The following is a 25,637-nucleotide window of genomic DNA, read 5'->3' on the forward strand; positions in this document are numbered from 1 at the left end:
ACCTGCTTAAGATTCTCTCTCTGTCAAATAAATAAATAAATAAATACATACATACATATTTTGAACTGATCGATAATGACAATACAATATATTGGCAGAACTTACAGGATGCAAGTCAGATAGTGCCTAGAGGGAAATTTGTGTGTGTGTGTGTATAGAAATTTATATATAATATATATCATATATATTTATATATTATAAAACGTATGTATTAGAAAAGAATTAGAAAAATAGTAAGGCTAAAAATCTGAGTATCTATCTCAAGGAGCTAGAAAAAAGTATTGCAAATTAAATCCAAAGAAATTAGAAGAAACAGTAAAGAAGGAAATCTTCTTTAAAAAGATTAATAAAATTAATAACTCTCACCAAGACAAATAAAACACAAGTTACCTATGAAATGAGGGACATCCCTATGGATACTGTAGAAATAAAAAAGATAATAATTATGACACTGTGGGTCAAGGAAAGCAAGGGCTTGACTCGAAGCCTAGGCAGCAGAGATGAGAATGAGTTGATAGATTTAAGAGTTTGAGGAGGTGGAATAAACAGGACTGGTTGGATAGGGGGTGGGAGAGAAATAGATATAGGACTTTGTGTTAGGCTCTTATCTTAGGTGACTGTGTGGCCGGGAGCACCATTGGTGAGTCTGGGCAGCTCACGTAGAGAAACAAGCTTGGGGAAATGAGGCAGAAATAACCTTTCTCTGTTTAATTGTGCTGCTTTTTTTTGAGTTTAGGTACTTGCTATCTGGGACATGGGATTATTTTTGTGTGTGTGTGTGTATATCTATATCTATGTATCTATAGAATAGGATGTGAGGTGTATATGTCACTGTATATATTTGTATGTGTATGGGTATATATAAATAAATATATATACACACATATATATGTATATGTGTGTGTGTGTGTGTATATATATATATATATAGAGAGAGAGAGAGAGAGAGAAACCCCCAGAATATAATAAGTGTTAAGAGCACATAGAGATAGTAGAATTTTGTGCACTGTCTGTGGGATGGAAAATGATGCAGCTGTTGTAGAAAACATTATGGTAGTCCTTAAAAAATTAAATACAGAACTGCTATATGAAACAGCAATCCTACTTCAGGGGCATATACCTTAAAGACCTGACTGCGATGATCTCAAACAGGTAACTGTACCCTTACATTCATAGCAGTCTTATTTGCATATTCACAGTAGCCAGAGGGTGGAACCAACCCGAGTGTCCATCAAAGGATCAATATATAAAGAAAACATGTATGTGCAATATTATTCAGCCTTAAAAAGGAAGAAAGTGCTGACACCTGCTCCAACATAGGTGAACCTTGAGGGCATTTTGCTAAGTGGAGTAAGCCAGCCGCATATGATTCCCCTCATACGAAGTCCTGAGAGCAGCCCAGTTCAAAGACACAAAGTAGAATGACGGTTGCCAAGGGCTGGGGGCGGGGAGGATTGGGGAGTTGGTGTTTAATGGATGTAGAGTTTCAGTTTTGCAAGACAGGAAAGTTCTGGAGGTGAGTGGTGGTGGATGCGCAGCAACCTAAGTGTACTTAATGCCATTAGGCCTGTACACTCAAAGACGGTTAAGATGGCAAGTCTCATACTGTGTATATTTTATCACAGTAACACCTGACTCCGCACACACGGCTGGGCCCAACCCTCAGAGCTTCTTCGTGTTTTGTTTTTAAGATCTATGTGTTTGTTTATTGATGAGACCCACACAGAGGCAGAGGCCTCGGCAGAGGGAGAGGCGGGCTCCCTGGGGGCCCCGGTGCGGGCCTCAGTCCCTGGGCCAGCGCATCCCCCGGAGCCACCTCGGAGCCCCGTCCCCGAGCGCCCCAACCTCGGGGCTTCTGGCTCCTCCGGTCTGCGGTGGGACCTGCGGATGCGCGTGGCCAGCCGGCTCGCACGGGCCGAGGCTGCGGGCGGAGACCTCGCGCCGGCCGGGCGGGAGCGCACCCGCAGTCCTTGGTGCGGGGTCCGGGTGCGAGTCCGGGGCGAGGCCCGCGGGGGGCGGGGCCGCGGCGGTCGCGGGCCGCCGGGCGGTCGGCAGGGGGCGCTGGCGCGCCGTCCCCCCGCCGCCCCGGGCCGCCCACCCCGCGGGCGCGCCTCCCCGCAGCCCAGCGCCGCCCGGCCGGGACCGCTCGCTCGGGGCGCGCAGACCTCGCGGCCGCAGCCTGGACGCCGCCCGCCGCCCGCCGCCCGCCGCCCGCCGCCCGCCGCCCGCCGCCCTGCGCTCGGCCTCGCCGCCCGCCCGCCGCCCGCCCGCAGTCCCGACCTCGGAGCGCGGCCCGCCCCGGAGCCTCCCGGCCGTCGGCGGCCCCGCGGCCCCGCGCCCTCGCGCTCGGCGCCGGCCCGGGGGCAGCGAGCGCGGCGGCCGCTGGGGCTGGGGCTGGGGCTGGGGCTGGGGCTGGGGCTGGGGCTGGGGATGGGTGGGCCGGCGGCGCGGACGGGCGCGGGGGGGCTCCGCGCGCTGCTGCTGGCGCTCGTGGCCGCGGGGCCGCCCGCCGACGCCTACAGCCTGGACCCGCAGCGCCCGGTGCGCTTCCAGGGGCCCGCCGGCTCCTTCTTCGGCTACGCGGTGCTGGAGCACGTCCACGACCACACGCGCTGGTGAGTGCCCGCTGTCCGAGGGCCGCGGCCGCCCTCAGGCCGGGGAGCTCCTGCCACGCCGCCCCCCCCAGGCCACTCTGGTGCGTGGTGCCGGACGTGTGTGTCGGGGAGGCGCGGGCCCCGAGGTCAGTGTCTGCGCCCTGCGGCCCAGAGCCCCCCCCCCCCTACACGGCCTCCCAGGGAGCAAGCTGCGAGGGCCCAGGATGCCGGACAGGAGGGTGGCGCAGCACCCTAAGTGCCAAGGCTGGTGGGCGACTCCTGGGGCAGCCTGGGCCTCCTTTCCCACGGGCCATCTGACCCGGAGACAAGCACCTGAGGTTTTAGAAGACGGATGTGGTTCTCTAGAGCTCAAGGAGTCTAGTTTGCTCCTGGAGAGTCCCAGAGGGTAGGAACCTGCCTCCATTAAGTGCCTCAGCTAACAGGCGCAGAGCGTGACTGCCCAGCCCCTGCGGAGTGGCACTGAGAGGAGGCTGGTTCCTCCTTGACTCCTTCCCCAGGCACGTGCAAGTCCCACAGCACACGAGGGTCACCTCTTCATCAGAGAGTTAGACCACAGACAGTTCTCCTATTCAAGGTCATGGCCCAGTGGGCCCCGGGTGACAGACAAGTCTGGAGTTGGGAGTTGGTTTTATTGTGTGGGCACCAGTGTGAGTATCCTTTGGGGATGCAGGTTAGGAAGGTGAGGTCAGTAATGTGTGCTCTCCACATGCAGCTCTGTGAGACGGTCACTGCTCCGAATTGGACGGAAGCTGATCAAAAGGGGTGCGTTTGGGGGATCCCTGGGTGGCTCAGCGGTGTGGCGCCTGCCTTTGGCCCAGGGCGCGGTCCTGGAGGCCCGGGATCGAATCCCACGTCAGGCTCCCAGCATGGAGCCTGCTTCTCCCTCCTCCTGTGTCTCTGCCTCTCTCTCTCTCTCTCTCTCTCTCTCTCTCTCTCTCTCTATGTCTATCATAAATAAATAAATAAATCTAGAAAAAAAATCTTGAAAAAGGGTGCGTTTGGGGACACCTGGGTGGCCCAGCGGTTAAGCGTCTGCCTTCAGCTCAGGACGTGATCCTGGAGTCCGGGATCGAGTCCCACATCAGGCTCCCTGCATGGAGCCTGCTTCTCCCTCTGCCTGTATCTTTCTCTGCCTCTCTCTCTCTGCATCTATCAGAATAAATAAATAAAATCTTTTTTTAAAAGGTGGGTTTGTAGGTTTGAGCATTCCTGGGAAAGGGTGACTCCGTGACCGGCCAGCATGTTCACAATCATGTTGTTTAGGAGAACTGCCTCCAAGAGGACCAGTTTTTAAAGTCCTTTATGGCCCCTGTCCAGTCCTGCATCTCCTTCTCTACAGTTTACTCCAGTTGCTGAGTTTAAGGCTAGATTGTCTTTTTCTGCATTGCCAAATCCCCCTTTTTTAAATTTATTTTTTCAAATCCCCCTTTTAAAGCCACGCAGGCCTTTTCCATGTCCCGCATGTCCCAGTCCACTGTGGGCTTTGGATTTGGTAGAGAATGCAACAGGAGCAGTTGGAGAACGCATCCCAGAACCCCACGCTGGGCTCTTGGACTGTGTGGCTTTGGCACAAAGTATGTGGAGCCAGTGGTCAGGAATTGGAGGGCTTTTCTGGGCAGGGGGCTCTCGAGGAAAGGCAGGCAGACGCTCAACCACTGAGCAACCCAGGAGTCCCTTTATCATAGTTTTGCTATGTCCTTGATGTCTGTCCTCTTGCTGCTTTTTCCCAGCATTTTCCTCCCTAGCCTTTTCTCTCCTCTCCCTTCCCTCCAATATTCTTTGTCTTAGATCTTGAATGTTATTCTCAGCTGATTCTGCTGCCCAGACTTTGTCAACTGTGGCTCTTGAAGCAATAGACTTCCAGCCACACCTCCTTTCTCTTCTCTGGAAACTAGACTCCCCATGAGGCCAAGGAAACTTCTACCAAAGCCCCCTCACTCACATGGGCCCCCACCAAGACCCTGTGCCTAAATTTATTTTATTTTAAAGATTTATTTATTTATTTATTTATCTATGATAGACAGAGAGAGAGAGAAAGAGAGAGAGAGAGAGAGGCAGAGACACAGGAGGAGGGAGAAGCAGGCTCCATGCCGGGAGCCCGATGCGGGACTCGATCCCGGGACTCCAGGACCACGCCCTGGGCCAAAGGCAGGCGCTAAACCACTGAGCCACCCAGGGATCCCCTAAATTTATAGTCCTAACTTTGTATTAAAGGTAGTCACCCTAAATTTACGAGATCCAGGCTCTGTGGAATCTGGATCTACCCAATGTCTCTAAACGTTTAGCTCTGAGGTTGGTTGAGTGACTTAGCGACTAATTGCTGGTCTCTTCCTACTAGGCAGTCCCTGGGCCCTGGGCCACTAGAGATGCAGACTCCTCAAAACTGAGGAGTCTGCATCCCCTCCTACTGGAGGGACGTGTAGGTTGTTTCCAATTACTCATGATTATAAACAACAGCAGGGGTAAACATCCCTGTAACTAAAGCCTTGCGGACATCCTTAATTATTTCCTTTGAATAAATTCCGGGGCTTGGAATTGCTGGGTCAGAGAGGAGGGAGGCTTGAGACGTTTTCTATGCATCTTCAAAGTGCCAGTGAAGTTAAAGTGTGTACTTTAGAGGAATGCATTAACTCTGACCCTGGGGTTTTGGAGTGATTTGCTGCAGGGCTGATCCCGTGCAGTTGAAGAGCTTTGCCATCTCTATGAGGGGAATTAAAAAGATCACAAATAGGCAGAAATGGGTGTGAGAAGTAAGTGATAGACATGAAAAGGAAAAGAAAGACATTGAAACTTTTGAGAAGAAGGAAAATGTTAATTAAGCCTTGTATTTGGAGTTTGTCTTCTTAAGAAATTCCTACTGAGCTTCTTAGTTCAGTATTAGTGGTTTAGTAAATTGGCTTCATGTTAATTGAACACTGTTTTACAGGTAGAAGGATTTGTTGCAGATAGGATAGAGGAGCAAGAAGAATGTGCTGGAGGGGCCGGGGATACAGCCCAGGCACCAGGGTCAGGGTGGGCTCTGCCGCAGAGCTGAGGGTCCGTGGTGTTAACGTGATTCCCGGCGCACATCACAAAGCACGTGTATGTGCTCTGCCAGTAGAGCTAACACTTGTTCTTGAATCCCATAACTGAGCATACCTGTCACTGCTCAGAAAGTTTTAGATCTCTGCAAGACCTAGAGGTGACCTTGCTTCTCTAAACCCTGGGGCTTGAACACAGCTTCTCTGGTCCCATCACATCCAGAGCAGAGCCCCAGACCCAGTGTTTGGCTTGAATGGTCCCTCTGTTGCTGTGCTCCAGGCAGTGAGAGTTGTCCTCATGGGCAGGTGGACCAGAATATCCCAGACAGTGTTACAGATGTCATTTGGGTGCAAACATACAAATGACTCAGTTTCTTCTTTGCCAGCAACACTCAGGGTGTCTGCCTGCCAGAGTTAGCTTCCTCTCCTGTACCTCTCTCCCCACACCCTCTGCCCCGGGTCTTCTTGCATCCTTTGAGCAACAGCACTAGGTGCCAGGGAACATGGACAAAGCCCATTTCTGTCCCCTTTGCTTAGACGTGTACCGGTTCTTCAGCTGCAGGGCAGACAACTATAACACCCTGTGATATAAATAAATGCAGCCCGGCTGGCGTCCAGCCCCCAGAGTGGGTTTCTTTCACACCCCTCCCTTCCCCTCCCCTCCTTCCTCTCTGCCCCAGACGCCCTGGAGTCCAAGGTGGTTGGGTGCATTGGCTTCCTTTCTGGCGACGTGCTTCCTGCCCCATCTCCCGGGACACATCAAGACGGCTGTGCTCAGGCGCAGAGCAAGTGCTCGGAAATGGAAGACGCGCCGGCTTTCTGCTTTGTTAAGGCTGTCAGAGCATCATTCAGTGAGGAATAGGAGGTAATTCAGAGCCAAGGAGAACATAACATTCTCCTTTTGCATTAAGGTTGAGGATTAAAAGAACAAGCTAGATGGTTCTGCACTGCCACTGCAGTGGCTATTAGCCAGATGGATTGCTATTTAAATTAAAATTAATTACAATCAAATAAAATTAAGAATTCAGTTTCTCAGTCATACGAGCCACATTTCAAGTGCTCAACATCCACACGTGGATAATGACTAGTGTACTGGACGGTATGTAGAATACTTACCGTGGAGAGTTTTGGGCAGTGTGGGTGTTTAGAGCAATGAATTCAGTCTTCAAGGGCTAGACAAGGATCAGACGGTGACATAAGAAAAACAAAAAATCAGCCCTTGGCATATCTGTGTATCAAAACAAGTTCGGGTGGTTAAGTCTAACTCCGAATTAATAGTGGACAAGCCAGGGAGGCTGACTTCTTTGTCTTTTCCCTGCTCAGACACTGGAGTGGGTGCTCTGCTAAGGTGGAGGGATTCAGGAGTGGAAACCCCACCACCTGTCTGATGGATGACATTGTGGGGTTCTTGTCTTGTGTCTCAGGCACAGCCTAATATGTGGGCTCTGATGGGGAGAGGCTCATTCTTGGGATGGCACAGGTGGTTCAGAGGGGCAAAGGGGAGACCCCCATGAAGGCAAAACTTCTAAAAGGGGGACCCTGGGATCCAGGACCTTGCAGTAGCCCACTGCCTGTCTCTGGGAGGTGGCGTCCAGAAATGGCAGTGGCAGCCGCACCTTCTTCTAAGCTGCATGGGGCATGTCTTGGCTGAGTTCTGGCCCATACCAGGCCCTTGGGTGGGAGTGTGGCTCCACTTCCCCAGAAGGATTTTCTGGAAGTCACATTTTCAGACCCTGTTCTTCACACCTGCAGGTTCTTACTGCCCTGCAAAGCCTGCTTTCTCAAGCTCTCAGGAAGGCATGGCGTGTGTGTGTGAGGCCTGAGTTCTAAGGGACCCAGAAAGTGTCTCTTGGGGTCTCTGGGGTGTTTCTCTGCGGATCTGGAGAAGCTGGCAGGGGTGCTGTTTCCTGAGCTAGTGCTGAAAGCTGGCAGGGGCAGAGGCAGAGGCAGAGGCAGCCGTCTTGCCCAGGGGAGAACGTTATGGGGCAAGAAGACGACTCTTCTCAAGCAAGTCACTTACAGCTCTGGGTGTGAGGGTGTGAAGAGCTGGGCCCCAGCCAGTTCTGACTCCCTGCTGACTTGCTGCTAGTCCGGAAATGGTCTTTTTCTGATAACTCTTACTGTGATTTGTCTGGGGGGAAATGTTGTTTTCATGTGTATTAAAAGGAGCCACTGTGTTCTCAGAAATCAAGGGAGTAGCCTGTAACTTTAAGAAATGAAAACTGATCATCCCAACAGATAGTATTGATTGGGCATCGCTCTGTAAGGGGTCAAATGCTTTCACAGGCATCATAGTCTTTAGTGGAATCTTTGGGACAATCTTTGGGTTGCATGGTTTTCCAGTTTGCCAGTTGGAGAACTGCAGCTTAGAGTTACCTTGTCCAAAGCTGGCCCCAGGCTGGGTGATCAGTGCACATTGACTGGGAGCTTGTGTCAGTGTTGTGTCCTCTGGGAGTGGATGCTCGGGCAGAGATAGGAGTACCAGAGAAGTGTGGGGGGTAAGGGCTATGGAGGGAGTAAGGAGAGTTCAGACTGTGCTGTAGATCTAATTAAGGTGTCCATCAATTCAGCAGGGCCACCCCTCCCCCTCGCCCCCACCATGATCCTGATCAGTCATTGGCTGTGCCTGCCTGGGAGGAGCATGGCCTCAGCTTGATTGCTCTGCCACCCTGAAGAGGCTGCCCTTGGGGACTGTCAGCTCACTGCCCCCTTGTAGCTGAGCAGCATAAGGTGGCGCAGGGGATGCACGCCTCCATGGCTGCCATGGAGCCCATCGTCTGTGAATCGCTGTGTTAGGAAGGTATGAGATGTGCTCCTTGGCCAGCAGTTGTGGCTGGGGATTATCTGTGCCTTTGCTTATTACACTGGGTCAGCATGGGGAACATTAGGATTCTGGCCTACAGCCAACTCCAGGGTGTTCTAGCTGCTAACTGATGCCCAGGGCACCTCTTCCTGATTTCAAGGAAGTCACAGGTGAAGGATGGAAGAGGGAGAGGCCCCCCCCTTACCTTGAACCATTGGGCAACTTATGAGTTCCTGACCAGAGGGAGCAGTGGGACCTCATTCCTGGTACCTTGTGAACCACAAGCCATTAAACCACATGGATTGGTGACCAGCCCAAGCAAAAGAAAGTGTTTTATTATGACCTTCCTTTTTCCAGAGGGAGCCCTAGAAAGTGAAAGTGAATCCAAGATTGGGAAAGATCTAGAGTCTTTGAAACCACAGGCTCTCTGGGTCCCCAATTTCTGCTTTCTGAGAGAACAGAAAAGCCTTGTGTTGTGAGTTTGTTCACAGCTGAAGCAACATGGTGGCAGCAGCCATACATACTGAGTCCTTAGCATGTGTTGAGTACTATTCTACATGCTTTATATGCATGAACTCATTTAATGTTCCTGAGTCTCAGCTGGTTGTCATTCTAGTCCCATTCACAAAGGGGAACACTGAAACACAGAGATGTTGCTTGCCTAGGTCAGGTGGCCAAAGTGGCAGAGCTGGTGTGTGTTCTCTGGAAAAGAGGAGTAAAGAGTTTCTCCCTCTTCTCATTCTTGGGTGCCTTAAATGAGGTGATGTACACAAAGCCTGGAATACCACCTCCAGCACCTAGGAAACCCTTGATAAATACTAGTACTTCTTTTTATTTTTACTTGGATCTGGCCTTTGGAACTAATGGTCCTCTTCATCCCAACTTGAGATACTAAAAGAGTTTGCTTTCAGGACATTTATTGACTCCTTTATTGGTTTATCAAAATCGAAGTGTCTATACTCAATGCAGAAATGAATGTGATAGACCTGTGTAAGGTGCATTCGTTATGTGTGGTCTTTAAAATTTTGGTCATACTCTATGTAAATCTGCATTTTTGTGTATTCCATTACATCCTCTCTGCTTCCAGAAGGCCTCTGAGATGGCTTCTTTATTTATTTTTATTTTTTTTAAAGATTTTATTTATTTATTCATGAGAGACACAGAGAGAGGCAGAGACACAGGCAGAGGGAGAAGCAGGCTCCACGCAGGGAGCACAATGTGGGACTCGATCCTGGGACTCCAGGATCACACCCTGGGCCAAAGGCAGGCACCAAACTGCTGAGCCATCCAGGCGTCCCTGAGATGGCTTCTTTAATTGGAGGCCTGTGGGATTGGACATCCCAGAGCTTTGCATGCTGCTTTCTTCTCTCAGCAGGTGGGATGCCACCCCTGTGGTGGGGTGCTCTGGCCCCCATCCTGGGCTCCATATAAGTCTGAGAGGTAGGTCTGTAGTTCTAAGGTTGGGGGGTAGTAGTGAGAATTTTAGTAAAAAAGTATAAAGGTAAAAGTACTAACCTGTTCTTGGAGAAAAAAATTCTTGCAAGAAAGCACTGGAAAGACCTCATGGCTTTTATTCACATCTCCCAGAGTCTTGCCTCTCTTGGATTTTAATGTTTACCTGATGCTCTCAGGTGAAGAAGGAAAGCATTGGCTCTTTTACCATGCTCCCTTCTCCAGTGGCTGCTTCTCGGTGCATCTGCCAAGACCTGAGGCCCTGGCCAGGATAGCAGCCTCTGAGGACACTTCACTCCCTGACAGAGGCCTCTCCACGGTCCTCTCCACGGAGGGGACCCTGCCTGCGCCTCTGCTCTGTCCCAATTGGGCATAGAAGCCACTTGTTTCATTCTCTGACTCCGCATTTGGATTGAACCCCTCCCTCTTTCCCTTTCTTTACTCCAGCCTAAAGTTCCCAGAATAAAAATATTATTGCCAGTCTTTTATGAGTACTATCTGTGTGCCAGAGGGGCTATGTTCATCGTCACTCTGAAGCAGTGGGGCTGCTAGTGAGGTGCAGAAGCCAAAACCAAGGTTACCCAGCAAGTAGATTGCAGAGTTGTGATTTGAACCTCGATGGGCCTGACTTAGTGCTGGTCTGGCCATTTTCAGGGTCAGCCTTGCAACTGTGCCCTCCCCCATCAAGCCCCTGTCCAAGGTATTCATTTCCTAAGGAGGAAGAAAAAGTGCCCTGATGCTACTTCTGGGAGCATTTGTCTGCCCCTGGCCTTGGTGGATGAAAACTCCTACCCTGTTCTCAAAAGTCTGGCCATCCTAAATGCACCCCCCCCACACACATGCACACATACTTTGCTATTTCCTTTTGTGCCTCACTGCTGTCCTGGGAAGAGGACTGTGCATTTGTATTATCTTTTAAAGACGAAGTCCTGAGTGGCCAGGGAGCTTGCCTGAGATCACAGAGGTGGAGGTGAGGGAGCACATTCTTCAGGGCTGTATCTCCCACCCCACCCTGCCTTGCACATAGCAGGGTCCTCAGTAAAAGTTTGTGGTCCTGGTTGGCAAGAAGATTTCCCTTGGGGGAAGGAGAGGAGACCAGACAGCTGGAGGAACAGGAGCAGCAGTTCTCAGCTGCAGAGCCAGGTCCATAGGCTGGACTGAGGAGCAATTGGGGGACAGTGGAGGTACCACAGTACACTTCCATGCAAAAGTGGCATGTCCTGCCTTGATGCTCTGTTTTCTATTACCACAATGTTGCTGTGTAACAAACTACTCTATGACTCGGGATTAAACCAATCACCATTTATTAGCTCATGACTCTATAGTTGGCAGTTTAGGCTGGGTTCAGCGGGATGGTTCTTCTCTCAGCTGGGCTCATGCAAGTGTCTGCTGTTAACTTCTGGTTAGGCTGGTTGGCCGGCTGGTCTAGGATGGCTTCACTGGGGATGGCTCCTCTCCATGTGTCTTTTACCCCCCAGCAGCATGGCTTGTACACATGGTGGCTGAGCAGGGTGCCAAGAGAGCAATCAGGAGCATGAATGATCTCTTGAAGCCGAAGCTGGGAAGTCAAACCACTTCCCCTCCATCACATTCTGTTGGCCAATGCAAGTTTTGGGCCTGCCCACATTTAAGGGGTGCTGGGGGTAGAGGGTGGGGACAGACGTCACTTCCTAATGGAAGAAACTGCAGAGCCCCATTGAGAAGGGCATGGCTCCTTTTGCAGTCTGCTAGTACTGGTGAGAGTGCCCTAGGCATTCCTGGATTTCTATGAGCTCAGCTGAGGGTCTGAATAAATTCCTGGGTCTGAGGAGCTCCTGAGAGTGCTACGAAGATGAGGAGCTGGGACAAGTTGGGTGCTCAGGTGTTTGGCCTACTGTCTAACATTCTCATGTTTCATTGAGCACCAACTTTGTACCAAGCACCATGCTAGGTACTTTATAAACATTAGCTTAAACATTGTGAGAACCCTTACTAGGTACATTTCAATTCTTCCTGTTTTACAGAAGAAGAAAATGGAGGCCCAGAGTAGTGAATCTATGTGGCCTCAGATAGGACACTTATCAGTGTTGCAGAACTTGAACCCTGTGCTATCCCTGTGTTTCTTACACTTTCCCCCCCTGAATAACTTGCCCTCAAAGCTTAGAACTCAAGTGGAAATATTAGTTTTAAACCCCTAAAAAGCAGTTAGTATTCCCTGTTTTGAGCCTGAGCCTCAGTTTCCCCAAATGTAAAAAGAGGAGCTTCTGGGGCCTTTTAGGTTCGCCAGCTCTGTTGGCAGGCATTGGCCCTAGAGAGTCTGTGCTCTCTGGGTGTTAAGGGTTCTGTGTGGTCAGAGGTGGCTCCCTGGCAGCAACCAGCTCTCTCTCTGTTCAAGTCTTGGCTATTTTCTGCCCAGTAAGGGAGGTGGAGTGATTCTTAGGGTTTCTGGGCAGTGTGGAGGGACATGCAATGATTGAATTCCACTCATGTAACTGACACATGGGTCCCTGGGGAAGCTTTTACATTGCGTTCAAATGCACAGAAGCAAACCTAATGCATTTAAGGTTTTCAATTCCCAGTTGCTGCCCTCGAACTCACTGTAATTTCACCCTGAGGAATTGCTGCTGTGGAATTAGTGGGCAGGGAGGGAGCCTTCCCCAGGGAGGCAGCTTGGTCCTTCTCTGTCGCCCGCTGGCTAGGGAATTTACCTGCTGTTTGCTCTCTTGATGTTAGGGATGGGTTCAGAGCAGATGGGTGGTAGGAGTGGAGCCCTTGTAGCCAGCTTGACCACACACATGTCAACCAAGGAGGTGGCTGCATTGGAAAAAGGGAGGGCATTTAAACTGCCACAATCAGGGAGTTTGGAGGACTGGAAAGAGCACACCCTCAGACATGGATGCCCAGGGTGTAAATCCAAGCTCTACTGCTCACCAGTTTGTAACCCACAGTCTCTGAGTAAAGTGCACACCAGAAGCTGCCCAACGGGGTTACCTTTGAGCAAGAAATCAGACCACATGTGAGCATAACTGGTGCTGGCAGATGAGCAGATGAGCCCAGCTCTCCAGACAGGTGTCTGAACTATACATTAGGAGAGGCAAACCTCTGAGCATCACTGTGCCAACAGTGTATACGTTTTAGAAAAGCAAGAAAGTGATCAACACAGCCTGTTGCGGGAGGATAAAGGGCTTCTTTCTATTCTAAACCCTGGTCCTTTGGCATGACAGAAATTCCAAATCAAAGTTCTAACCTGGGGGCCACCCACAGAGCCTCATGAGTGCTTGTTTAGGCAAGATCACATGTGGTGGCTAGCAGCAGAGGGGTCGCTCCTCACTTGGCTCCCTTTTCCTACTTTCTGGCTCATGTGGGGTGGGCAGAGAGGGGAGACGGCCCTGTACTTGTGGGCTTGCTTTTGCTTTTTACTGTGCTTTGTGGGCTTGGGTACAGCCTGTGACTACCTTTGGCCACCTGTTCCTCCATCTGTAAAATGGGGATGGGAGTGCCTTCCACAGAATTGCTCTGAAGATTAAATGCAATTCTGCCTTTAAGGAGCCTAGCCTAGCATCTGCATACTCTAAGTGCCTGATACACCCTGGTTGTCCTTGTAATTAGAAATCTAGAGTTATGAATTAATGAAGGAACTCTAAAACATCTTGGAAGTTTGGGTGCATCTTTAACGGGCTAGGATAGGAGGAGAGTCTCACTTCTCAAGAGTCATCTGTTCATACTGGCTCCAAATGGAACATGATTTGTAATCGGCATTGGTAGTTATATATCAACCAGAGAGCTGGTTAAGATGTGCGTTCTGATTTAGCAGGCTGAGAGCTGAGATTCTCCATTTCCATCTAGCTCCCATGCCGCTGGTCTGAGGACCACACTTGAAGTAGCCAGCAAAGGTGAGAATCAGCCTGATGATTTAGTGATGGGAGCCTGTTGGTGGGAACACTTGGGCCCTTTCATATGGTAACAGTACGAGGGAAAGAAACATCTCAGGGTCTTGTCAAGAGTACAGGGAAGATTTGGGGGGATCTTTGAAGTGTCTGGGCTATCTCTTTATAACTCAGAGAACAATGAGAGAAAAGGCAGATGGCATCTTTTTGGTGGTTTGTCCTGAACCCTGGGCGGTTGCATGCTCTCCATCTCTTGGGATTGGCCTGGCGGAGAGCCAGCTGAACCAACTTCAGAAGAGACAGGCTCATCGGCTGGCCGGCAGCAGCAGTCTTGCTGGCAGACAGCCTAGGTAAAGAACAGCACCAGGCTGTGGAGGAAGCCACGGCGTTCTGTAAACACAGAGATACAAGCTCATTCTCCACCGTGCCACCCCAGTGAGCGTGTATGTGTGTACACACACCCCTCATCTCTTGCTTCATTTCCCATGACAAAGGATTTGGGAAGAACCTTCTCATCTGGCCAGCTGATGAAGAGCTATACGCAGAGGGTTGTTATCAGTGCTTGATCAGCCATTGGTAGAACCCCTGAGTACTTTGGGCTTGGAAGAGAAAAATAAACCAGTGGATCCTTTTTCTATCTTAGGTTTTGATGGGGACTTCACCCTTCTCAGTCTCAGCTCTAGGCTGGATGAAGCCGCAGTTGGGATTTTAGCCCTCCGGGATCCCTTCCTGGAATAACCTGTGAGCCTTGATCTGTGAATTTGGCACAATGGCACTTCTGACATGACCAGGGTCCTAGTGCCATTTGGGAGGATGTGATACAGAAGCACCTTGTTTCTTGCAGCCATTTCCCTTCCTCAGTATGGGAATAATTCTCTCCTTTGTGTAATTTTTACCAAATGAATTGCAAGTGGCATTTATTCACTGTGCTAATGTAAATTTGAAATTTGTGGGAATGTTTGGACCAAGCCCTGTCCCACTGGGGTTTTTGAGTGCAGGAGGCATTTTATGTTCCGCAGCTCCTACAACCTGACATGTGGAAAGGCAGTGGATGTTTCGGCAGTTTAGACATGTCAAACTGCTAATTCTTCTCACCTGTGAAAACACAACTGGCATTATCAAGAGCAACCCTTGGCCTGCCCTGGTGGCTCTGAAGCTCAGCGCCAGAAGCCAGGGGGGGAAATTGATCCCTTAATGTGGCTTTCTTCTCACTGGAGTTTTGTTTTGAGTGTCATCATGCATTTGAGTTAGAGCAGCCGGGAGCCCGCGAGTTGCCCTGGTGTGGTCTGTGTGGTGAAGCGCTTACAAAGATTTCCGAAGGCTGTGGGTTCCAGCCCCACCATTGCCTAAGGATTTTGCAGCTGGGGCCCACTGTGGGGGGGCTGCAGGAGTGGGAGTTGCCAGCAAGCACCTGGAAGCACAGCTTCCTGGGGTGCTACCGAGGGACTGCAGGGAAGCTTCGAGGCCTGTTCCTCTTATACCCCACTGTGTATAGACTCTCAAGTATAGACTCTCAAGACTTACCTAGAAAAAAACGGTCTAGTGAGGGTGAGTTTCCCTGGCTCACTGTGTCCTCAGAGATCCTCTGTGTTCTGGGTGTTGAGGGATTGGGCTCAGAGGCAGTGGGAATGAAGACAGGACCCACATGCCTTCTCATGAACCTGATGCCACATCTCTAAGCCAGATTAGTATGGCTGTTGGGCCTTTGCTGAGGGTCCCAGACTTTTGTTGTCTGATATATAGATCTCCATTCCTTTCAGCCAAGGTGCTGGGGAGGGAGCAGTGTCATTCTGTGGGTGGGGGTGGGGTGAATGTCATGATTCCCAAGGTGAAGGTGGCTTTCAGGACAAAGTGAGGGGAGCTTGGGCTAGCTTTCCACATCTCTGGGGAGGCTGTCTGGGGTCATTCCAACCTCTGCTAGACTGCTTTTCCACACATACATAGTAGATAATGCATTCTATTCCAAGGCCAGTGGGGAATGGTGTACTTTACAATGTGCCTGGTACCTCTTAGGGTGAATCGCATCTCCTTTCCAGGCTGCTACACATAAGAAGCAGCTCATGTTCTCCTTCAGAAGTGGCTTGGAATTTTCTACTCTTTGGACACAGGTGTAGACCTTGTTCAGAGTCTCACCTGACAAGGCTTTTTCCAAATGGCATATGGCTCAGCACATGCTGTGCCCTATTGGTGCCATTAGAATTCTTCACTCTAGCTCGGCACTGGACTGCTCTCTGGGAACAGTACATAAACATATGAGGCAGAAGTGTTTCTGCAACACCTGCAGGGGAGCTTATTGCCAGTGTCCCCATGTTCCGTGCCTGCACAGCCCTAAGTGTATCTCTTCTGTCATCTTAGAATTCTCACTCTTTTTTTCCATGGCAGGGAAGGGGACTGCAGGGGGAGCTCATCTCCACAGCAACTTCTGGTTCATGATGAAGAAGGGATGCTGAGCTTCCTTCTTGCCCCTGTTCATATGTGAACTCTACCTCTGGTTTGGCACTGGTGTAAAGGATATGGTTTATAATTCTACCCTCCTGCTATTTCTTTCCTATTTCCTCTTAGATATAGGTGCTTTGGGTGTGGTAGAGGGCAAGGGGAAGAGGGGACACAGAAGAGAAATGGCATCTCTAAATTTCCTACTTTTTGTTATTATTATTATTATTATTATTATTTGCTGAAGTGTCACACACATCTGGAAAAGGCCCATGTCATATATACAGTTCAATGAGTTATCACATTTGGGTTAGCTACTCCTCAGGTTGCAAATAGAACATCACAAGTTCCCCTGGAACCCCCCCTCCCTAGCTACAACCCCCCTTGCTCCTCCCCAGAGGTAACCTGTAGCATGACCTTTAGCACCAGTTAAATTCCAGCTGCTTTGGACTTAAGATGAATGGAATCAGACAGTGAGTGCCTATTGTGCCTGATGTCTTTTGCTCAGTGCTGTATTTGTGAGATTCATCGTGTGGCAGTAGTTGCGTGCTCATTGATTTTCGTTGCCATGTAGAATGCTGTTGTATTTCTGTGCCACCATTTACCTGTATCTTCTGGCATGAGTGGACCTCTGAGTCTCCTCTAGTGTTTGGCCATGACATTTGCAGCTGTGAACATTTTTGTCCATGTCTCCTGGTAGACTCATGCATTTCTGTGGGGTGTGTTTCTGGAAATGGGATTGCCAGGCCCTCGGGTAGGCCCATGTTCTGCTTTCTTAAAAACTGCTAATTTTCTAAAGTGGTTGTCATGGTCTGCACTCCCACCAGCAGTATATGAGGGTTCTGTTTCCTCTGTATCCTTGCCAGCACTTGTAACCTTCTAGGAGGCATGGATTTCTCACTTGGACTTCTTTGATAACAAATGTTATTGAGCGTCTTGTTATATGTTTATTGGTGGTTTGGTTATCTTCTTTCATCAAGTATCTGGCCTACTATTGTATTGGTTGTCTGTATTTTCCTTATTGATTTATAGGAGTTCTTTATAGGTTTTAGATATGAGCCCTTTGGTTATATGTGTTCCCAGCCAGTCTTAAGCTCTAAAGGTACCAGGAGAAAAATCTAATAGGTTCACTGCAGGGGACCCTTCCCCTTAGGCCCTCTAGCACACTTTAATGCTGGAGGAGAGTTTCTCAATAAGCGCTCAGGCAACGCACCCATGGCTGGGTGAGGATTTAACCATCAGCCTCCTCTTTCCTGGTGCTGGGTTGTGACAGAATGTCCTTTCTTCTTCACGTGCAGGGTCCTCGTGGGGGCACCAAAGGCAGACTCCAAATACAGTGCTTCAGTGAAGTCCCCTGGGGCTGTGTTTAAGTGCCGTGTCCACACCAACCCTGACCGGAGATGCACCGAATTGGACATGGCTCGAGGTGGGTGGATGTCATTGCCAAGGTGAAAATGGGTTCCATACCCTCACACTTCTTCTTTGTCTTCTCAGGGTGGCCTGATCATTAATCCCCTCTTCCTTCCATCCATCCATCCATCCATCCATCCATCCATCCATCATGTGTTGAGTGCATATTACTTATTAAGCACTGAGATCTACTAGTGAAACAAAGCAAAGATCTTGCCCTCCTGGGCCATACAGATTAGTGGGCAAAGAGACATTAAAATGAATAGTCGAGTGCAAGAAGACCAGAGGGGAGGTGGGTAGTTGATCTACACATGATTGACAAGATTCACAGTAGTTAGCTGGGCAGCTGTGGGAGGCAGAACCTCCAAGCAGAGGAAAGCTTGTGCCATTTTAAAGCACCAAATGAGGACAGTATAGCTGGAGTGGTGAGCGGGAGGATGGGAGCATGGGGGGTTGACAATGCGGGCTGGGGTAAGGTGTTAAGATTTTATGTTCTGCATGAAGCAGGAGGCCATTAAAATCAATCTTAGGCTTTATATTTCAAGTAGGGGAAAGATATGATAGGTGGAGGTCTTACAAAGCTCACTTTGGTCCAGTGGAAAATATATGATCCGTCATCTTTAGAATCAGGTTATATACTCGCCTGGGTTCAGAGCCCAGCTCTGCCAGTTACTAGTTGGGACTTACTGGGACTGAGCAAGTTCCATAGCCTCTTTGGCTTCAGTTTCCTTGCCTGTAAAGTTAGGACTAAGATACCTACCTTACACAATTACCTTGACAAAGTTAAGTGAGGTAAGTGTCACATAGATCCGTGCTTGGCACACTGTGGGAGCTGCTTTATTATCCCTTCAGGTCTTCACTTTCTCCAAAGTTCTTTCCCAGCAAGAAATCCTAGCTATATATTTTTTTAAACAAAGAATTGTTAAGATATTCTTTAGCTGAAAAGCAGAGGTGTCTGTGGTGTTCTTTAGTGCCACTCAAAATGACTGGTTTGTGAACTGCTGATTCCTGGTGCATAGCAGAGTAAGGAGCTAGCTTCAGAATGTAAATCACTGCACCACTTCCTTCATGGAGCAAAAGTCTTGGCGATGAAAAAAATATTGGCTGAATTAAGCAGTCAACCGTGCATCGTGATAGAGTTGATTTACACTTTGTTCCAAGTTCCTCATTTTCTCACTGGCAGGTGACCAGCGTTTGGACTGTAGACCACCCTTTGAAAAGCAGCCAGCAGAACATCATTTCTAAAAGGAAGTCTGGCTTTTCTCTTTCTCATCTAGGGAAGAATCGGGGCATGCCATGTGGAAAGACCTGCCGGGAAGACCGGGATGATGAGTGGATGGGGGTGAGCCTGGCCCGGCAGCCCAAGGCTGATGGCCTATTGCTGGTAAGGCCTCCGGGGGTGCTGTGGAGAAGGGGTGGCACTCTGAGGATGAATGACTTTGTGATTCCTTAGGCAGGCTGGATGGCACGGTGACAAGGGTATGGCCTTGAGGTTGCCTGCTCTGGACTACTGCTTGGACAAATGACTAACCATTTTATTTTCTTTATCTGTCAAATGTTTAACATCCGTTCCAGGGTGCAGAGGTACAGGTGTCAAAACATGACAAAATGTGGGTGAAGAGTGCTTCAGAAATCTTATTCATTACGTAAGCATTTTTGTGAGTGTGTGCTTTTCAAGGTATGCGGTATGTGAAATGCACAGGATTTAAGATTCTAGTTTGGCTTTTGACACTGGTAGACTCCTGTGTAATCCCCCTGTCTCCATCAAGTTATAGATTATTTCTTCCATCCCCCAAAAGTTCTCTTGTGTTCCTTTCTAGTCCATTCCTCCCACCCTGAGTCAACCACTGTTATCATTAGTACTACCATGGATTACTTTTTATATTTCTAGAACTTCATATAAATGGAAACCTACCATGTGTGTTCTTTTGTGTAAGACTTCTTTCGCTCAAAATACTTTTGAAATTAACCCATGTTGTGTGTAGTAGTTTATTCCTGCTTATTCCTACATAGTATTATATGTTATGAAATCCATGTTATTTTTAGTGCTTTACAGTTGACCTTTGAACAACACGGGTTGCAACTGCATGGGTCCACTTATAGGTGGATTTTTTTTTACAGCACTGTAAAATGTATTTTCTCTTCTGTAGGATTTTCTTAATATTTTCTTTTCTCTAGCTTACTTTATTGTAATAATATAGTATCTAGTAAATACAACATACAGAGTATGTGTTAACTGACTCTCCGACCTGCTGGGAAGATCGGCAGGTTCTTGATAAGGTTTCAGGTCAACAGACTATTAAGTTTTGGGTGAATCAAAAGCTATATGCAGATTTTCAAATGCATGAGAGACTGCTGCCCCCAAACCACCATGTTGTTCAAGGGTTTACTATATTTAGTTCCCAAAGTGCATATGATATACTCAGCAGGTTCATTGGGTGCTTTGCAGAGGTACAAAGAGAAGTCTTGACCCTTGAGACTTGTGATGTCCCAGAGCTAGACCATCCAAGGAGGTAGCTGCCAGCCACATGGAGTCAGTATACTTTAAATTTAGCTAAATTAAAAATTCAGGTTTTCAGTCATGCTAGACCCATTTCAAGTGATCAGTAGCAGCACATGGCTACTGGCTACTATGTTGGACAGCACACAGAGAAAACATTTCCATCACTCCAGAAGGTTTTATTAGACTCAACAAAAAAGGAATTTGTAATTACCTCAGAAATTTTGTCTACTTTTTTCTTTTTCTTTTACTCCTTCCTATTACAGTAGAACACTAAAGTACTTACATAACCTGATGTGAACAGCTTGGTGAATTTTTCTTAACCACACTCCTGCATCCTTGTTGCTAATACCAGAATGTTCCCTTGTGCCCCTCTCCACTGAGATAACCAGTATTCTGACTTCATAGGCCTTTTCTTTTCATTGACTTTTCTTGGAAGCTCTATGAAGATTTTTCTTATAAAAACATAAGATCAAGGAGGGAAAATATTACCAGCTGCCATTCATTGGAGGCTTCCTTTGGGCTACATGCTATAAAGTGGAGTGTTTTACATATTTATATTTTATCCCAGGGGAAGTAGGTTTTCTGTACAGATCTAGGCAAAATGTTTCCTTCCCCTCTTTCAGGAGCCCACTTTATGTTAAACTTCGCCATAGCAGAGGCTATTCATGTGAATTTGGCCTGCCTTTTCACCACAAATTTATCATCTGCCCCTTGCCAGGCCCCATGGGGAAGGAGGAAGCAGCTGGATGCTATCACCAGTATGGAGGGGCCTCCCTACTGGAACCATTGTATATCTGTTGAGGGCCCTAACCCTGCTGTGTGTCGCTATGTCCAGTGCTTTAATCACTGTTGCGGTCTTCCTGGACCATCTCCAAACTTCTACATTCCTCCAGACACTGAGCCTGACCCTGACTGGACAACTTGGCCCCAGGAGGGCTCAAATGCTTGTGTGCCGTCCTCTGGAAAGGAGGGAAGAAGCTGATCCATCTCTAAATCAGGATGGCCTGAGGTCAAAATTCAGGATAGAGGAAGTGGTAGTCTGGTGGTGGTATAACACACCATGCTCTAGAGTGCTTGGAGCTTAGAGCCAGAGGTTGATCCTGTTAAAACATTTCCTCCTCCCATAGAAGGATAACCTCTGTGTGGCCAAGAACTTAACTTCCAGAGGGTTCTGTGTCACTGCAAATCAGTCTGAGGAGGGAGCTGTCTCTGGAGATGTGATCAGTGGTAACGATTACAGGAATGAGTTAGCAAAGGAAACCAAGAAGGCAGAGCCAGTGCTTAGTGGAGATAGTGCTCTGATACGATAATCTACTGTGATAATCCTGCTCTCATTCATTGCATGCAGAGCTATTTTTCTCATGTTTTATACAATTACTGCTTCATCCATTCAGTAAGTCACCCATAAGTCTTAGAGAAGAAGAAGCATCCAACAGCATTCGTTTCCCTCATGTTTTTTTTTTTTTTTACTGTAGTCAAAGATATAACGTAAAATTTACCGTCTTACCCATTTTTATTTTTAATTTTTTAATTTTTATTTTTTTTTAAAGATTTTATTTATTTATTCATGAGAGAGCGAGAGAGAGAAAAAGAGAGAGAGAGGCAGAGACACAGGCAGAGGGAGAAGCAGGCTCCATGCAGGGAGCCTGATGTGGGACTCGATCCTGGGACTCCAGGATCACGCCCTAGGCTGAAGGCAGGCGCTAAACCACTGAGCCATCCAGGGATCCCCCGTCTTAACCATTCTTAAGTGTGCAGTACAGTAGCATTATCTGTGTGTACTTTGTTGGGCTACAGATCTCTGAAGTTTTTCATCTTGTAAAACAAACTCTGTACCATTGAACACTTGCCCCCTTCTTGCTGCCCCCAGCCTCTGACAACCACCATTCCTCTGTTTCTAAGAGTTTGACTGTATTAAATAACTCCCGTAATTGGAATCATGCAGTATTTATCTTGTGACTGGCTTATTTCACTTGGCATAATGTCCTCGAGGTTCATACATATTGTAGCATATGACAGTATTTCCTTCTTTTTAAAAATTTATTTATTTATTTTTAAAAGATTTTATTTAGTCATTCATGAGAAACATTTGCACATGTGCCATCTTGCTAGGAAAGGCTTGTCCTGAGTCTTCTCTGTTCCCAGCCCCCTCCATCCTCCCTGGTTGAGACTCATTTTCCTCCTTGAAGCCTGTCATTTGGTGACAGTGCTTTCTGGAATAAGCTTAGCATCTTTGGGCTCATTAGGAACTGAGCATTATGTTGTTACTTCTGTATGTATAATTTATCTTGTGTGTATGTCTCCTTTATTATGGAAGCTGCTTGGGGAGAGGCCACATCTTTTACCCTTCTCATGGTCGGTGCTTGGAGATGATCTCTCCAAAGAGGGGTGTTGAAAAGTGTGTTTGAATAATATAAGGGCTGAGTGTCACTGTTAAAACAACTAGAAAGGAAATCAGTTGCCATCCCTTCTTGGTGGCTGACTGGTAGACAGGCAAAATGCTATAAAATGGCCCTAGAGTGACACCAAGGTACAGGGAATGGTGATGTCATCCATATTTACATGGAGACCTTTTATCCACTTGCTTTTTCTTTAATGTGTCAAGTCTACCTGTCAGGGCTTTCTGCAAGGCAAGTATTTATTTGAAAATTACACACAGGAAGGTGGGTGTTTTTCAAACACCTTTTGAATGCTCAAGAGGTACCTGGGGTGTGAGTGTAGGACCTGTATCCCTAGGGAACATAATATTGGATTCCAGGGCAGGTTTGAAGAGGGGGAGGTGGGTGGGTTTTTTAAAAATGGCATCTGGTACTGATTAAAAGTAAAGAAGAGGTGGAGAATTTTTTTTTAATTTTTTTTATTATTTATTTATGATAGTCATATATATAGAGAGAGGCAGAGACAAGGCAGAGATAAAGGCAGAGGGAGAAGCAGGCTCCATGCACCGGGAGCCCGACATGGGATTCGATCCCGGGTCTCCAGGATCGCGCCCTGGGCCAAAGGCAGGCGCCAAACCGCTGCGCCACCCAGGGATCCCGAGGTGGAGAATTTAAAAGCTGTGACAGGGCGTCAAATGTCTCATTGACAAATGATGTTTTCTCACCCCTGAACCCGGCATCCAGCCCTAGCTTTGCCGGGGTCTTGACTTTCGGTGTTGTGGTACCTTCCTGTTTTCCCCAGCGAACAAATGATAGCAGGTGCAAACACAGCATCAGGATTTGGGGCAAGTCCCTTTCCTCTCTACGCTGTCCCCTGGCACCCCTAGTGTGCAGATGACAGAGAAATGGAGAAAAAGAATTAGTTTCCTGCCATCACCACCCAACCCCCGCCAGCATAGGCATAGACTCTTTTCTTGGACTTGGGAAGGCACCTCCAAATGTTCAAATCTGATGTTTCTGCCTTTCAGTAGTCTCCAAGGCTCAGATGACAAGTAATTGAAGCGTCTAGATTACTTCTGGTGGCAGCGGCGTTCTTGGCTGTGTGCTGTGTCCTCTCCAAGTGACAGGGCAGTCCCTTCCTATTCACCATTTCTCACCTGTCTGCTGTTTTCAAAGCTGCAGAGTCCATTTTTGCATTTACTTCTGTTGCCATGTTTCCTGGCTGTTGGTTAGAGAACTTTTAATGAACTATAACACATGCAAGAAAGGACACACATAATTTGTATTCACTCTGATGAATTGTCATTTGGTCAACATTCTCAGAATGGACTTTCCCAGCACCCAGGGACCTCTTCCCTGTGCCTCCGAGGCCACTCCATCCTCCCTTGGAGCAGGGCAGGGGGCTTCCTTCTTGGGTAGGGGGAGATCTGTGGCATCATGTCCCTGACCCCCTCCACCCACTGTTCTCGGTGGCCCAGGGCCTGGCCCTGGCTGTGGAGGGTGGACCCGAGGTGTGGTAATAGCTCTGGACATCTGTGTAAGAGGGTGGAGATGGGGGCCTATGTGCCTTTGTGGCTGAGCCATTGGGAGAGGCACCCCCTACACCCCGCCCCACACACTGCCTGCCCGGGAAGGACGTGCTGTTTCCATACAACAGAAAAGACCTTTGAAATAAAAATTGCTCATATTCTCCTTTTTATTTTTTTGGAATTAAAAAAAACAGCCCTACTAACTGGAAAGATGTCAGATTCTAAGATTTGGGGTGATGCTAGATGACCCTCCCCGTTCTTATGATTATTTGGAATCTGAGTTTGGCCAGTCTTGCTATTTTTAGAGAATACTCTTTTTCCTGTTCTTCCCTGCTCTGGCCCCCTTCCTCCCTCACAGCAGAACTCATTTGGAGAGATTGATGAGGTTAGTAATCCTTTGGAGACAGTCCCTAGGAATTTTTTTTAATGCAGGAGTCAGATTGACATGCGTGTGTATACATAATGATAATCAGAGCTAAACAGTCTTTTCTTTCTATAATTTATATTCAGAAATACTCTTCATTGTTTTCCTACATGCATACTGCCTTTGACACTTTGATCTCTGACCTTACAAAATGCCTTAATTTCAGTTTAGTTTACTGTGAAATGTAATATTTGGATTTTCTAGGAATTCTCCAAGATCACTCCTTAAACAGTTTATGGCACTTAAAAAAACAAAATAAAAACAAATGAGGAGACAATAAACTAGACATTAAATGCAGAGTGTCCTTCCTTAGAAGAGTCAGCATGCCCCACGATAAACATCCGCCTCTTTTTATGGTCTCTCCAGCCCAGAAAGACAATAAAATGCAGTAAGCCCTGGAAGCCAGGGGCTTTGCTAAGTCTATAAGTTAAAATAGAAGTAATTTACCTGCCAATTCAATGGCTTGCAAGGCATCAGAATTGAGTCAGAACTAAACATTTTAAAAATCAACTACTTAGTGGGTTGGAGCGATGATGTGCTTTATGACAGATTGGTATAGCCCCTTGAGAAACATGCTGTGAATGTGAAACTATCAAGTGGAGAGAAATGAAGATGGTTTGCAGTATAACAAGAGATTTATTTTATGTAGTTTCATGTCCTAGGGCAAGAGCCAGTGAGTGTGTGGGCACATTCTTATTTCCAGTAGTTTTGTTCTTGGGCAGAGAGTGCCCTTGTTAGGGGTCCTGTGGGCAGTTGGTTTGAAGGAATGAAGAGCAGAGAGGCTGGCAGACAGTGATTTTCATCATAGGATGATCTGAGGACCCCAAAGAGGCACCTCTCTCATTTGGTGACCTGGGGATTTCACTGGGCTCCAGAGTGGTTATTTCAGGGGTGTTGGAGCCTGTGGGTAAGGCTGGTAGCCCAACAGCTACTAGATCTGTCTCAGGCGGTGGGTTTGATGGCTGCTCAGGCAGGAATAGAAAGTTTTAAATGGAAAATGTTTTCTAGTGAGATGAGGAGGACCCTGAAACAGTGGGTTCCAGGCCTGTTTATAATACTTGCTAGCTCTGAGCCCACTTGGGGTTCCCATGTGGAAAATAGGAATTCTGAAGACTCCTTTGTGCACCCTCTAGAGTTGTAGAAGAATATGGGCCATATAAATGCTGAACATTGTGGCTTGTTGTACATTTGAAGGAAAGAAAGC

At 48.0% G+C, this 25,637-nt stretch overlaps 1 protein-coding gene across 3 annotated transcripts in view; it reads left to right on the top strand.

Annotated features, from left to right (window-relative positions):
* Nucleotides 1-2,387: 2,387 nt before the first annotated feature.
* The window catches only part of ITGA9 (integrin subunit alpha 9), a 344,722-nt gene continuing 321,472 nt past the window's right edge, over nt 2,388-25,637 (top strand). Inside the window, exons 1-3 of one of the 3 annotated variants that reach the window (XM_072726452.1) lie at nt 2,388-2,615; nt 17,488-17,615; nt 18,877-18,983. In XM_072726452.1, the coding sequence (XP_072582553.1) occupies nt 2,431-2,615; nt 17,488-17,615; nt 18,877-18,983 (420 nt within the window). In that variant the 5' untranslated portion in view covers nt 2,388-2,430. The remainder of the gene's footprint in view (nt 2,616-17,487; nt 17,616-18,876; nt 18,984-25,637) is intronic. The other 2 variants (XM_072726453.1, XM_072726451.1) reach the window with 2 other exon arrangements.

This window comes from Vulpes vulpes, chromosome 11, assembly GCF_048418805.1.
Source record: "Vulpes vulpes isolate BD-2025 chromosome 11, VulVul3, whole genome shotgun sequence".
In the NCBI taxonomy this organism is placed as follows: Eukaryota; Metazoa; Chordata; class Mammalia; order Carnivora; family Canidae; genus Vulpes; species Vulpes vulpes.